The following is a 16766-nucleotide window of genomic DNA, read 5'->3' on the forward strand; positions in this document are numbered from 1 at the left end:
AAATTCTCAAAGAAGACCTGTGGTGGCACAGTGGATAAAGCATCGACCTGGAAACGCTGAGGTCGCTGGTTCGAAACCCCGGGCTTGCCTGGTCAAGGCACATATGGGAGTTGATGCTTCCAGCTCCTCCCCCCTTCTCTCTCTCTGTCTCTCTCCCTCTCTCTCTCCTCTCTAAAAATGAATAAATAAAAAAATTAAAATAATTTTTAAAAAAATTCTCAAAGACATGGAAACTAAATAGCAGGTTATTAAATAACAAATGGATTACCAAAGAGATAAAAAAAGAAATAAAATTCCTAGAAACAAATAATGAGCATACAACAACTCAAAATTTATCGGACACAGCAAAAGCAGTCCTGAGAGGGAAGTTCGTAGCATTACACGCATACCTTAAGAAGCTAGAAAAAGCTCATATAAACAACTTAACCCTGCATCTAAAAGAACTGGAAAAAGAACAGCAAGTAAAGCCTAGATGTAGTAGAATGAAGGAAATAATGAAGATCAGAACGGAAATAAATGACATAGAGGCTAAAGAAACAATACAGAGGATCAATGCAACTAGGAGCTGGTTCTTTGAAAAGGTAAACAAGATCGATGAACCTTTAACCAGACTCACAAAAAAAAAAAAAAAGAGGACTCAAAAAAATAAAATAAAAAATGAGAGTGGAGAAATAACAACTGACACAACAGAAATACAAAATATTGTAAGAAAATACTGTGAAGAACTGCATACGAAAAACCTATATGAAATGGACAAATTCCTTGAAACATACAATCTTCCAAAAATCAATCTGGAAGAATCAGAAAGCCGAAACAGACCAATCAAAACAAATGAGATTGAAACTGTTATCAAAAAACTCCCAACAAAGAAAAGTGCTGGGCCTGATAGCTTCACAAATGAATTCTACCAAATATTCAAAGAACTAATTCCTATACTTCTCAAGCTATTTCAAAAAATTCAAGAGGAAGGAGGACTTCCAAGCTCCACTTATGAGGCAAGCATAATTCTGATTCCAAAACCAGACATATACAACACAAGAAAAGAAAATCATAGGCCAATATCCCTGATAAATATAGATGCTAAAATCCTCAAAATATTAGCAAACTAGATCCAGCAATATATGAAAAAAATCATACACCATGGTCAAGTGGGATTTATTCTGGGGAGGCAAGGCTGGTACAATATTCGCAAATCCATCAATGTGATTCATCACATAAACAAAAGGAAGGAGAAAAACCACATGATAATTTCAATAGATGCAGGAATAGCATTTGATAAAATCCAGCACCCCTTTATGATCAAAACTCTCAGAGAAGTGGGAACAGAGGGAACATACCTTAACATGATTAAGGCCATCTATGACAAACCCACAGCCAACATCATATTCAATCGGCAAAAATTAAAAGCAATCCAATTAAGATCGGGAACAAAGCAGAAATGCCTCCTTTCACCACTCTTATTCAACATAGTCCTGGAAGTCCTATCCACAGCAATGAGACAAGAAGAAGAAATAAAAGGCATCCAATTGGAAAAGAAGAAGTAAAACTATCATTATTTGCAGACATTATGATATTGTATATAGAAAACCCTAAAGTCGCAGTCGAAAAACTACTGGACCTGATAAATCAATTTAGCAAGGTGGCAGGATATAAAATTAACACACAGAAATCAGAGGCATTTTTATACACTAACAATGAACTGTCAAAAAGAGAAATTAAGGAAGCAATCCCCTTCACCATTGCAACCAAAAAAATAAAGTATCTAGGAATAAATTTAACTGGGGAGATTAAAGACTTGTACTCGAAAAAGTATAAAAAACTGATAAAAGAAATCAAGGAAGATACAAACAAGTGGAAGCATATACCATGCTCATGGTTAAGAAGAATAAACATCTTTAAAATGTCTCTATTACCCTAAGCTATTTATAAATTCAGTGCAATACCAATTAAAATACCAATGACATACTTCAAAGATATAGAAAACATATTCCAAAACTTTTTATGAAACCAAAAAAGAACATAAATAGCCTCAGCAATCTTGAAAAGGAAGAATAAAGCAGGAGGTATCACACTTCCCGATACCATGTTATACTACAAGGCCATTGTACTCAAAACAGCCTGGTACTGGCATAAGAACAGGCACATAGATCAATGGAACAAAACAGAGAAGCCAGAAATAAACCCACAGCTCTATGGACAACTGATACTTGACAAAGGAGGTAAGAGAGAGCATACAATGGAGTAAAGACACCCTCTTTCACAAATGGTGATGGGAAACTTGGACAGCTACCTGCAAAAAAATGAAACTGGACCACCAACTTACACCATTCTCAAAAATAAACTCAAAATTAATAAAAGACTAAATGTAAGTCGTAAAACCGTAAGTATCTTAGAAGAAAACACAGGCAGTAAGTTCTCCGACATCTCTCGCAGCGATATATTTACCAATTTAACTCCGTGGGCAAGTGAAATAAAAGACAAGATAAACAAATGGGACTATATCAAACTAAAAAGCTTTTGCACAGCTAAAGACAATAAGAACAGAATAAAAAAGACAAACTACACAATGGGAGAACAAATTTGACAATATGTCTAATAAGGGGTTAATAATTAAAATTTATAAAGAACTTATAAAACTCAATACCCAAAAGACAATCCAATCAAAAATGGGCAAATGAAATGAATAGACTCTTCTCCAAAGAGCACACACAGATGGCCAATAGGCAGTTGAAAAAGTGCTCAACATCACTAATCATTAGAGAAATGCAAATTAAAACCACAATGAGATATCACCTCACACCAGTCAGAATGGCACTCATCAACAAAACAACACAGAATAAGTGCTGGCGAGGATGTAGAGAAAAGGGAACCCTCCTGCACTGCTGGTGGGAATGCAGACTGGTGCAGCCACTGTGGAAAACAGTATGGAGATACCTCAAAAAATTAAAAATCGAACTGCCTTTTGACCCAGTTATCCCACTTTTAGGAATAATAGCTAAGAACACCATAGAACTTTTCCAAAAGAAGAAATGCACCCCCATGTTTATAGCAGCATTGTTCACAATAGCGAGGATCTGGAAACAGCCCAAGTGTCTGTCAGTGGACGAGTGGATTAAAAAGTTTTGGCACAAAAAAAAAAAAAAGCTTTGGAACATATCAATATATACTATGGAATACTACTCAGCCATAAGAAATGATGACATCAGATCATTTACAATAACATGGATGGACCTTTATAACATTATACGAAGTGAAATAAATAAATAAATAAAAACTAAGAACTATATGATTCCATATATAGATGGGACATAAAAATGAGACTCAGAGACATAGACAAGAATATGATGGTAATGGGGCGTGGGTGGGTGGGATGACACAAAGAAAACCAGATAAAAGGTGACAGAAGACAATCTGACTTTGGGTGATGGGTATGCAACATAACCAAATGTCAAAATAATCTGGAGATGTTTTCTCTAAACATACGTACCCTGACTTATCAATTTCAGCCCATAAAAATTGATAAAATAAAAAATTAATAAAAAATCTTGAAGGGCTGATAAAAATCTAATCTTTAAGTCATTAACATTTCTTACCGGAAATTTCATTTGCTAATATTTATATTTTCAAGTCTAATTAGATTTTTCATTGAAAATGGATCTTACCAACCTTGTGATAACTTATTCACTATTAATAATATCAGCAACTCTACTCAGTGGCTCGACATTTAATAATGGTCAAAATTCATCTTTTTACTTTTACTTCAACTTTGCAGCTAGCAATGTGGACTTAAATAATTACTTGTTTAATAAAATTTAGCATATGAAATTCTTATTAGTAAAGTCATAATCAAAATAATGATGAAACTGTCTTCTACAAATTCTTAGTCTTCTTAAGTACCTTTTGTCATTCAAAAGTCATTTAAATTAACCATAAATATACAATGAGCATAGACAACTTGGAGTAAAAATGATAAATCTCAAAAGTTATCTTAGCCTGACCTGGCAGTGGTGCAGTGGATAGAGCGTTGGACTGGGATGTGGAGGACCCAGGTTTGAGACCCTGAGGTATCCAGCTTAAGCGCGGGCTCATCTGGTTTGAGCAAAGCTCACCAGCTTGGACCCAAGGTCGCTGGCTCAAGCAAGGGGTTACTCGGTCTGCTGTAGCCCCACAGTCAAGGCACATATGAGAAAGCAATCAATGAACAACTAAAGTGCCACAATGAAAAACTGATAATTGATGCTTCTCATTTCTCTCCATTCCTGTCTGTCTGTCCCTATGTATCCTTCTCTCTGACTCTCTGTCTCTGAAAAACAAAAAAAAAGTTATCTTAAATGTACACATTAATAAAATAATAAAAATCTATTTAATTTAACTTGTCATAATATACTCTATAGATGATTCACTACACATAAGATACAAATAACCAACCAAATAAGATGTAGCTACCACATATGAATACAATAACATGACATGAAAGATGCATTGAATATGACTGGGAAAACCTAGGTTTGTTTTTCACTCTTTTTCAATATCTAGTTTCACTTTTCTCTGCTATAATCATTCCTCCAAGCATTTATGGCAAAGAAAATAAATTATTGTGGCAAGGACCATGCAACAAGATCACATACAGTGACAGCTGAAGCAGGATCAGACATTACAGATGTGACAGCAGGCCAACAACTGACAGAATTTTTCCAAGAAGAAAGCAGCGAATGCAAGAGCTCAGAAACCAAGCCCTCTTGGTAGAATGACTTGATGGAAACGGAAGAAAATGATGATGTCATAACACAGCACAATGGCAAAATAACACACAAGAGGAAAGTATAATGGAGCCTAGAAAGATAAAAACAAACTTCTACAAGCAGTCACAAAACAAAGCTGAACTTCCAAATACTTTTGCAAAGGCCCTAATTGTATCTCAGAATATTTTCTAACTTTCTTATTAAATAAATTCTTGTTTTATTTTTAAGACTAATGCTTGACAGAATATTAAACATTAAACAGACTTTCTTAGCTATAATCACAACAAAAAACTTAAGGGAACTCTGATCCTCTTCCATCTGCTCAGCCTTTCCTCAGAAATCCTAAAGTTTCCTTCTTGGGACCTACTGGGCAATGTCCTCTGATACCCCCTTTCCATGTCTTCTTAGATGGCCCTTCTATCTAGGCCGCCTTCCCCTTACTCTAGAAAGCAGTTTCAAACAGAAGCAATTTTGTCCTCCAGGGGACATCTGACAATGTCTGGGGACATTTTTAGTTGTTACAACAAGAGGGATGAGTGCTACTATCATCTGCTAGTCACCCTACCATACACAGGACAGCCACCACAACAAAGAACAATCTGTCCCCAAATGTAACTATTTTTAGAGATTTGAAATCATGTATAAATTTGAATAACTCAATAATTGTGATAATTTTTAAAATACTCAAAGAATATGATGAATGTTATCTGAGAGGAAGCATATGGCACATTGTATTATAACTGTGCATGTGATTTTCCCCATTATAATATAAGCTATGGAGACAGGGACATCATGTGGGGTTATTGCTAAACCCCAAAGTTTAATACAATGCTCCAGACATAGCAGGATTTTGTATTTGTTGAAAAATGATGTGAAATAAGATAAGAAAAAAGCAAGTATAATTTATACTACTGATATAACAAAGCAGTAAATAACTAATATTTTCCAGAACACTAGTGGACTGTGTCTATCCTTATAGAGAAAGAAAGGCTCACTAGGTTTTTGAATGACACAGAATCTATGCAAAATGTATCTCACACAATGGAGGTGCACGCCACATATGTAGGTCTCATTTACTCAATTTCAGTTATCCATGGAACCAAACTAAACACAAAGCATGAATGATTTTGCTCAGCATTCCATCAATAAGAATATGCCCTGGAGGAGTGAGTAGAAAATTTGAACTCACTACTTTCTCAACTAGATCTTGGTTTAGGTTTTTGCCCTGTGTGAATCTAATTTTTAAAGAACTATAATTCTATAACAAGACCCCTTAACATAAACCATCCAGGCTCAACTAAAGGAAAAGCTATCTCTTCCAGCATTCAAGGACAAGACTGACTCTGCTACAGACCAAGCTCTAATAGAGTATCTTCCAAAGAGATATGCAAGGGTAATTTTTATTACAGGTGATTTTTGTCTTTGTGGCTAATATGACAGCATTAGCATCTCAATCCTCAGGTAAGATGTAATTTCACCATATATTCAGGATGCACTTTACCTATAATTTATTTAATTGGTGACCGAGCAAAGAAACAAAACTAGGATTCTTTGAAATCCTTTTTGAACAATCATTACAAAGTTAATTAAGAAGCATCTTATCTGGCATTCTGTAACAGAAAAGTTAGGAAACAACCTAAATGTCTATCCTTAGAACAAAATATAGAACATCCACAAAATGGAATATTATGTAACCCTCAAAAAGACTGAAGGGGCTTGTTATGGGCTGACTCAAGTCATTTTCAATATACTGCTAAGAGAAAAAAGAAGCAAAGTACAAAAGTATATACAATGTGATAGCTTTTGTCTATAAAAGAAAGAAAATGTAAGATATATATGTATTGTATTTGCTGACTTTTATATGATGAAACTCATAAGGGATTAACCAGAAATTAAAATGGCTACAAAAAAGAAGCATCCTGAGTATTTAATCAATTTTTAATATTTATAGTTGTTGTATATGCCAAAAAACATTATACACACTTTTCTAAAGGTTTTCCATTGATTTGAGAGTGAGAGGTGGACTGAATAGGAGGTAGGGACAGAGAGAGAGAAACATCAACTCCTTTTTTCACTTAGTTTTTCACTCACTGATTGCTTCTCATACATGTCCTCATGGGGGGGTCAAACCCATGACCCCTGGTGTGCTGAGAAAATGCTTTATTCACTGAGTCACCCAGCCAGGGCCTATACATATATATACATTCTTTATTTAAATAATCTTACTTGCTTTTACTTAGGCAATTTAAATTAGCTTTCATTTCCTAAGTATGTATTGCACAGGGGAAGAAAACTTAAATGTGCCATGAAATCAACTGAATAACTGAGCATATTACCGTATTTCACATTTGTTTACTTTTACTGAGACAAAAAAAACACAGTGTGACTATATTTACTTGTATAATACCAATCTGAAGTAATTATTGCATATTATTAATAGTATATTAATAAAATACCATTTAAAGGCAAAAATTCAAATAATAAATCTCTAAAGGTCAAATTTTATTAAGAATTCTATAATTTCAATATTGGCTAGCTTAGTGAATTTTAAACTATGTTCTGTGACTGCATTTAATTATACCTAATACACATAAAGCATTCAAGAAGTGTTTGCTATAATTATTTTACAAATTATAATTTTTAGCATTTGTACCACAAATAACTGATAAATAATAATAGTAAACACTCAAATATACAAAAAGCTTCAAAATCCTACAAGTAATGATGTCATTTCTTTTTTTCTCAAAGCTGGCTGACATTATATATAGACATGGACACCTGAATCACTGACAAGTACCAGATCACAGTTCAAGGCAGAGCTTGAAATATGACAACCAATTTTCTGACTAAAGACTTGAAATAGCAAAGTCACAAATAGGAGAACTTCAACATCCAGAAAATGAATCGACAAATTTATTTGTTCTATCATGCCCAAGTAATACACCTACCATTCGTTTAATTGATGACATAGAATTTGTTGATTTTAATACAACTACTAATCAAACTTTTCTAACTAGTCCTCTTCTCTGCCCGATGAGTCAAAATGTATCTTTTATTAAGAAAACTTCAGCCTGACCAGTGATGGCGCAGTGGATAAAGCGTCGACCTGGAAATGCTGAGGTCGCCGGTTCGAAACCCTGGGCTTGCCTGGTCAAGGCACATATGGGAGTTGATGCTTCCAGCTCCTCCCCCTTCTCTCTCTCTGTCTCTCCTCTCTCTCTCCCTCTCTCCCTCTCCTCTCTAAAAAAAAAAAAAATGAATAAATAAAAAATTTAAAAAAAAAAAAAAAAAAGAAAACTTCATTTACTTGAATTTTATTAAATTTATCAGGGTGATACTAGTTAATAAGATTATGTAGGTTTTACCTGATGATCAGGCAGGCGATGGTGCAGTGAATAGTGTCAGCCTAAGACTGAGGACCCAGGTTCAAAACCTCGAGGTCACTGGCTTGAGTGCGGGCTCATCCAGTTTGAGCGCAGGGTTGCCAACTTGAGTGTGGGATCATCAACGTGATCCCAAGGTCGCTGGCTTAAGGGTCACTGGCTCAGCTGGAGCCCCCCAGACAAGGCACATATGAGAAAGCAATCAATGAACAACTAAAGTGATGCAACTACAAGTTGATGCTTCTCATCTCGCTCCCTGTCTGTCCTGCTCACTCTTAAAAAAAAAAAGTATATAGGTTTCAAATGTACAATTCTATAGTATATTGTTTGTGTACTGCATTGTGTGCTCACCACCCAAAGCCAAGTATCCTGTCACCATTTTCCTCTGGTAACCAACACACTGCTGTCTGTGACTACGAGTTTCTGTTTGCTGGTCTGGTTTGTCAGTTTGTTGCTTCTTTACATCCCACATGTGAATGAAATCATATGCTTCTTGACTTTTCCCATCAGACTTACATATTTCTTCATGTATAAGACACACTCTTTTTCAAAATATTTGGGGTCTACTAACTGGGTGTGTCTTATACAGTGGTTGTAATTTTTTTTTACTTGCATGTCCCGCTTTTTCGTTCCTGTATAAATTTTATGATAAATAAAACTGGAATTCAATAACTTTATGTAATACTGTTGTTTTGTTTTGTTTTTTCAAATTTCAGGCCCCAAAATTAAGGTGCGTCTTATACATGGGGAATACGGTACTTCATTTAGCCCAGTGGTAGTCAACCTGGTCCCCACCGCCCACTAGTGGGCATTCCAGCTTTCATAGTGGGCAGTAGCGGAGCAGCCAAAGTATAAATAAAAAGATAGATTTAACTATAGTAAGTTGTTTTATAAAGATTTATTCTGCCAAACAACGAAAATTCGACATAAAGTACTTGATAAGTAATTATTATATGCTTTAAGTTGCTTTAACTCTGCTTTATCAATTTTATAAAGTTACTTCCCTACTTTATAAATCACCATTACTATGGAACCGGTGGGCAGTTAGAAAATTTTATTACTAACAGAGACACAAAAGTGGGTGGTAGGTATAAAAAGGTTGACTACCCCTGGTTTAGCACAATATTCTCGAGATGTATTCATGTTCTCGCAAATGGCATTATTCCATCTTTCCATTTACTTTTTTTTTTTTTTTAAACAGGGACAGAGAGAGAATCAGAGAGAGGGATAGTTTAGGGACAAACAGGAATGGAGAGAGATGAGAAGCATCAATCATCAGTCTTTCGTTGTGACACCTTAGTTGTTCACTGATTGCTTTCTCATATGTGCCTTGACCGGGGGCCTTCAGCAGACCAAGTAACCCCTTGCTGGAGCCAGTGACCTTGGGTCCAAGCCCGCGAGCTTTTTGCTCAAACCAGATGAGCCCGCGCTCAAGCTGGCAACCTCGGGGTCTCGAACCTGGGTCCTTCCGCATCCCAGTCCAACGCTCCATCCACTGCGCCACCTCCTGGTCAGGTTCCATTTACTTTTATTTCCATACTAGCTATAGCTAGAAGGACTATGGAATACTTCATCCACTTAGGTACAATACCATCCATGTAATGTAAAACCTACAAAAAGAAGAAATACGTACCCAACTTGTGCTATTTCCTTGAGTTTTGGTAAAGAGTAAAGATGAACCCTGCAACACAGCCCAAGAAGACAGCCAGCTCTTTCTGTAATTATAAAGATAACCAATGAAAGTTCAACTCCCCAGTTTTTCCTACCAAACTTTAAAAATTAAAGACTATTTAGTTGTTATCAATGTTGTCCACACTTTACCATCATTACCGACATTCTAATTGTTTTTATTGGGGATATAATGCTAATGAAAACTGCGATCATTTCATGGTCCCAACCTGACCATTAAAGGCCCCAAAATCAATGAAGTTAATTAGAGATACTGTCTACCTAATTATGTCCACATGGTACTAATCCAGCACTCTGTATATAGAAATATATAAAGGAAAATCCCATTTATTCTCATTTAACCCATGTCCCAGAGGTAACCAATGTTTACCTTATTAGGGTAATTCAATAGCTGGCAAGCTAAAATTGCTGCCTACTACAGCAATTATTAAAGGAGTATCTTATAGCCAAATATGTGGCCAGCTTTGTGAAAACCCTACAAGCACTCATGAAAAGGTTCACTCTCCATTTTCAGAGTACAGACTTATATTATCATTTTATTTCTTTTTATGTCTACTTAAACTTCAAAGATTAAAAGAAGTGAAATAAAGTTTACTACTACTCAGTCAACTAATATTTGACAAGAATACTCAATGGAAAAAGTCTTTTCAATAAATGGTGCAGGGGTAGTTGGATATTTACACTTAAAAGATAAAACTGGACCAATACCTTATACTATTCACAAAACAATTCACTCAAAATGGATTAAAGACCTAAATGCAGGACCTGAAAGCATGAAACTCCTAAACATAAACATAGAATAAAGCTCCTTGACACGGGTCTTGGTAGTCATTTTTTAAATGTGACAAGTAAAGCACAAGCAACAAAATAAAAAATTAACAAATAGGCCTGTATCAAACTAAAAATAAAAAGCCCTGCACAATGAAAGAAACCATCCACAAAGTGAAAGGACAACCTACAGGATGGGGAAAAAATGTACAAATCATATAGCTGATAAGGAGTAAATAATGTAAAATATATAAACAACTCACACAATTCAACAGCAATAAAAACAACCCAATTAAAAAATAGGCAAAATACCGGAACAGACATTTCTTCAATGGAAATACATATATTAAAGGCTAACAGGCACATGAAAAGATGTTCAACATCACTAGGAATTGGTAAATGCAAATTAAAACCATAATGAGATATCACCTCATACCTGTTAGAATGGCAATCATCAAAAAGACAAGAGTCGACAACTAATGTGGAGAAAGAGAAACCTTGTGCACTATTGATGAACTTATAAATTGGTAAAGCCAGTATGGAAAACAGTAGAGAGGTTCCTCAAAAAATTAAATATAAAACTACTGTATGACCCAGCAATTCCACTTCTGGGAATATATCCAAAGGAATAAAAAACACTAACTCAAAAAGATATTTGTACCTCCATTTTCAAAGCAGTGTTTTATTCACAATAGCCCAGACAAGGAAACAACCTAAGAGTTCACCGATAGATGGATGAATAAAGAAGTTGTGGTATCTATACATATAGTGGTGTATTATTCAGCTATTAATAAAAACAAAAACAAGGAAATCCTGCCATTTGGGACAATATGGACGAACCTTGAAGGCATTACACTAAGTCATATAGAGGAAGACAAATATGTATGATCTCATTTATATGTGAAATCTCAAAAACAAAACAAAACCTCATAGAAAAAGAGGCAGAGGGAAGTTGGGTAAATTGGAGGAAGGTGGTCAAATGGTACAAACTCATAATTATAACATAAATAAGAACTAGGCATGTAATGTACATGATGACAATAGCTAACACTGCTTTATGATATACAGAGAAATTGTTAAAAGAGTAAATCCTATGAGTCTTATCATAAGAAAAAAATGTTTCCCCTTTTCTCTTTTCTTTTTGTTGTATCTATAAGAGATAATGGATATTAGCTGAACCTATTATGGTAATCATTTCAGAATAACATGTAACCCAAATCATCATGCTGTACATCTTTAACTTATACAGTGATGTACGGCAATTATTTCTCAATAAAATGGAAAAAAGACAACTTTAAATTTAAAAAGTTTACTGCTGAGTTTCTATCTTATTTTCAGTTCTTACTGCTTTTCTTATTTTCTGTTCTTGTTGCTTATGGTTGTCTCATGTTTATTTAGTGAATGTCTATTCTTAATGTGGATTTATTCACAGTGCTTTCTCATTTTAAAGTACTCATCTTTGTGATGCTTAATTCTTTTACCCTGAATTGAACTTGTCTGGTATTAAGCCTTTACTTTTTTTTTTTTAACTTTTCTGAATCATTTTTAGACGTATTTTTTTGTATATAATATTTAGTGGGGTTGTTTTGTATTTCAGTCTGAGCACTTTTTACTTTCAATAGATGAGTCAAGTCCATTTACATTTGTTGATACTGACATGATAGATACGTTAAGTGCTTGTTCTGTCACCATTTTGTTATATTTTATTTTACTCTTTTGTTTTCTATAGATGTCTTAAAACATTTTGGAAGAATTTATTTGTAAATTTTTAATATTCCATCTCTGTCCTAAGATAGCATCTACTGACTACGTACACCAGTGGTAGTCAACCTGGTCCCTACCACCCACTAGTGGGCGTTCCAGCTTTCATGGTGGGCGGTAGCAGAGCAACCAAAGTATAAATAAAAAGATAGATTTAACTATAGTAAGCTGTTTTATAAAGATTTATTCTGCCAAACTTAGTGAAAATCCAACATAAAGTACTTGGTAATTATTATTATATGCTTTAAGTTGCTGTAACTCTGCTTTATCAATTTTATAAAGTAAAGTTACTTCCCTACTTTATAAATAACCATTAATGTGGAATCGGTGGGTGGTTAGAAAATTTTATTACTAACAGAGATACAAAAGTGGACAGTAGGTATAAAAAGGTTGACTACCTCTGACCTACACTAAAAAACGCTAAAGTATACTTCCATTTTAAGTAAATTTCAGCTTAACTTTCAAAATAAAAACAACAGAACATATATACGAAAGAATATTAAAATGTGAAAACACTGAATTAAGAGTTGTGTCTCAAGGACTGAAACACTTGTGTGAATGAGTTGCAAGCACAATTAGTCACATTTTTTTCAGGGAACCCAAGTTTTGCCTGAAAAAAAAAGATGAACACATAATGGTTATTTAAACTTGATTATTTGTTAAGTAGACATTATTTCAAAAATAAGTGAAGATCTCAAATTAAGTCTTTTTGTTTCAAAGGCAATAAATAGTAGTGTTTACTGACATGTTAGATGGTTAAGCTGGATTCAAGAAAAAAAAGAGACAGTGAGATCTCACTGTGAACACTAACTGGATACTGGAGGGCCACAAAGAACTTCACAAGAAGGTAAGTCTATGTTTTATAGACCACAGTAAAGCTTTTGAGGGAAGTATAAAGAGCTATGGCTTGTTCTGAAACGGGCAACCCACAGCTGAAACAGTTATGACTCAGTTCTAGATTGTCCTGACCTGTGCGGTGGACTAAAAGTCACTGTCACAGAATATGGACAGACAGAACGGTTTCTTATAGGAAAAGGTCTTAGATAAAGAGCGTATTTTAATCTCCTATTTGTTTACTTTGTATGTATAACAGATCATACAAAAAACTGGGCTAGACTGAAAGGAGTGAAAATTGATGGAATATCCATAATGCAAGATATCAATAACTTAAGATATGCGATGACACCATCTTGCTGGTGAAAAGTAGCAATGACTTGAAACAACTTCTGATGAAGTGAAAGAAGGAAGTTCCAAAGCAGCACTGCATTTGAACACAAGACAATCATCACGAATGCACAACTTTAACATAAGACAATGAAGACACTAAAATTGTTAACAGATTTTGCTTACTTTGCTTCAGTCATCAATTCAAATGGAGACTGTAGTCAAGAAATGAAGAGGAGGCTGAGACTCGGAAGGGCAGCAATAGAAGGATTAGGAAAGATTACTAAGAGCAAAGATGTGTCATTAGAGTCCAAGGCTAAGATTATCCATACCTTCATATCCCAATTTCTGTGTACAGATGGGAAAGTAAGACAGTGAAGAACACTGAGAGGAAAAACTGACTTGAAACATAGTGTTGGGACCACCAGAGACGAACAAGGGGTCCTAGAGTAAATTAAGCGTGAAATACCACTGGAAGCAAAATCTAAAGGTGTCCCAACTATTTCAAGCACATCATGAGAAGGCAGGGAGCTTTGGAAAAGACAATAATGCTGGAAAAAGTAGAAGGCAGTAGGAAAGGAGGAAGACCAATATGAGATGGACTGACTCCATAACAGAAGCCACAGGCATGAGTCTATAGAAGCTGAGCAGGGCTATTGAGGACAGGGCATTACAGATGTCCCTCATTCATCCTGGGTGGCCAGGAATCAGAGCTGACTCAATAGCACATAACATACATTTGTTAAAAATAAAAAAATTAAAGTTTTCAAACAGAAAATAGATTTTGGAAAACTTGGCATATCTGACACTGTGATGCTGGCAATTTTTTAATACTTAATGGTCTTTCTGATATACTGATTTGTGATTCTTTGATATTATAAAATAAAATGCTAAAATTTAAAATCAGCAAACTTAATAAACCAGTATTTTCCAAATGACCTACAAGGTGCTACAAAATTATGCACAGGTAAAAATTCATTCAAATTTCAACACAGACCCATAGATCTTAATGTAACTGAACGTGAAAAGTGTTGTGGACCGTAAAAGGCAAAAAGCCATTGTAGAATCGAGGCTTAGCAAAAGGCTAAGTTCTCCCCCCTTCACCTCCATATTGGCTATGATGCTGAGTATTTGCACCCACTTCACTTGCTTCCTTGAGTTGCTGGAAGCAATTTACATGCCCTTCCTCTTACTCTGTTTGTTCAGATGTTGGTTGATTTCACTTATGCATGGTGGGGGATTCCTGTTTATGCCTTGGGAGAGTTCCTGTTTTAGCCTGGGATGTGTAACTTTGTATCAAGGCCTTTCTTGATTTGCATATGGCTATATAATAAAGCAAACTGGGGCTATGCGGCACTCGGATATTGACATCAGCATTTGAAGAGTCCTCCTGGTCCCATTTTTTCTTGATGAGTATGTTTCCTTAATTCCGCACCGTTATTAGGAGCTGTGCTGGTCCACGGCAGAAAAGTTCTTCAGAATCTTCATTGCATTTAACATTTGTGGAGTTTGGTGAAGCAGAAAAAATATGCACAACCATCTGACAAGGCTATTAAAATATTCTTCCCCTATCCAACTTTAACTGTGTAAGAGGATTTTCTTCATACACTTCAACCAAAAATAGTATGTCACAACTGACTAAGCAGAGATGCAAATCCAGCTATCTTCTATTAAGCCAGATACTAAGAATGTGTATAAAAGTAAAGCAATGCCATGTGTATCATGGACATATTTTTTATTAGAAAATAAAAGGGTTTTTCTTCATAAATATGTTATCCACACTGACATGTTATTAGTTTTGAAGGAGTTAATAATAAATATTCCTAAAATTTGTTTTAATTTCTCACAGTAAATATTTATAAACTATATGAACAAAAGTTCTTTGCAGTAATTATTTTTAACAGTTTAAAGGAGTCCTCAGAACAAAATATATGAGAACCACTGATATACAGGAAATTCAAAGACCACTTTGCTCAAGTCTATGCAAATAAATGTGAAAATGATAAAATGGATGATATGCTTAGGAAAATATAAATCACCAAAAGTATTCCGAAAGAAGTAGAAAACTTAAAAGACTAATTATCACCATTAAACAACAATAAAAACAAAGTGTACAAAGAATTACCTGTACTACATAATTCAAAAGAGAGAAATATATAGACCCAAATTACAAGTGACTTCTACTGAAGAACAGCTTAAGTAATAGATCATTGTAGTATTTGTAAAGCTATTTCAGAGTACTTACAACTTCTAAGGACTAAAATCTGACAAAGACAGTTTAATTAAAGCATAGATTTGATTGCTCAACCACAAAGATTTGAAAGCTAAACTAAATGTAGAATTTAAACATTTTCTTAAACAACAGACTAATCTCATTTTGACTATAAAAACTGGGGAAAATGCAACTTATCTTACAAAGACATTAAACAATAAAGCCAACAACCCAATAAAAAAGCAGAGTATGAACTGACAATTCAACAACAAAAAAAACACAAAAATACAATGACCCCATACACACGTAAAAGTGTGAATGAAAATACCATTTTCTCTCCAATCTCTATTAGCAAGAAGTTGACAACATACTAAACTGGCAAAGGTATGGAGAAATCCACTGCTACTAGGAAGTATGGACTGACTGATTCAGTGCTTTAGAGAACAATTTGGTCACTATCCAAATGACCATTGTATATGGCCTAGCAATTCTATTGTACTTTTGTAAAATCTATTCTACAGGCCTACTTACATACTTGCAAAACAAACTATGCAAAATACTAGGCATAAATTCTATTCATAGAGCAAAAAAAAAAACAACAAACTGTAAATATCCTAAATGTCCACTGATAGGCATATTTACCACATACTTGCAAATAACTAATAGTTAATATGTAACTATGCAGCGGTTAGAAATAATATGGCAGCCCTACAACAAGGAAATGAGACTATCTCCAAGATTAACTGTCAAAAGATTGTGTTTAAAAAAGGAATCTATGCACATATAAAATATATGTTCTATCTCTAATCAAAAACACTAAATCTCATTAGATTTAACTGGTTGCCTCTGGAGACAAGAATTGATAGCTGGGTGACTCACTGACTTTTGACTAAATACTGTTTTTCTTAACTAATATTTATTTTTTATCCTGTACATTTCTTACATATTGAAAAAACTTTTAAATAAAGCAAATCCTTGCTCAGAATCCTCTGCCTCTTCACCTCTGAATTTAATTTCACCTTAATATGTCAAGACAAAGAAAAATTT

At 34.6% G+C, this 16766-nt stretch overlaps 1 protein-coding gene across 4 annotated transcripts in view; it reads right to left on the reverse strand.

Annotated features, from left to right (window-relative positions):
* Positions 1 to 16766, reverse strand: part of ARHGAP12 (Rho GTPase activating protein 12) — a 157943-nt gene that overhangs the window by 21332 nt on the left and 119845 nt on the right. For all 4 annotated transcript variants that reach the window (XM_066280416.1, XM_066280414.1, XM_066280417.1 and 1 more), the window contains one exon: positions 9759 to 9840. In XM_066280416.1, the coding sequence (XP_066136513.1) occupies positions 9759 to 9840 (82 nt within the window). The remainder of the gene's footprint in view (positions 1 to 9758; positions 9841 to 16766) is intronic.

This window comes from Saccopteryx bilineata, chromosome 5 (genome assembly GCF_036850765.1).
Source record: "Saccopteryx bilineata isolate mSacBil1 chromosome 5, mSacBil1_pri_phased_curated, whole genome shotgun sequence".
Classification (NCBI taxonomy): domain Eukaryota; kingdom Metazoa; phylum Chordata; class Mammalia; order Chiroptera; family Emballonuridae; genus Saccopteryx; species Saccopteryx bilineata.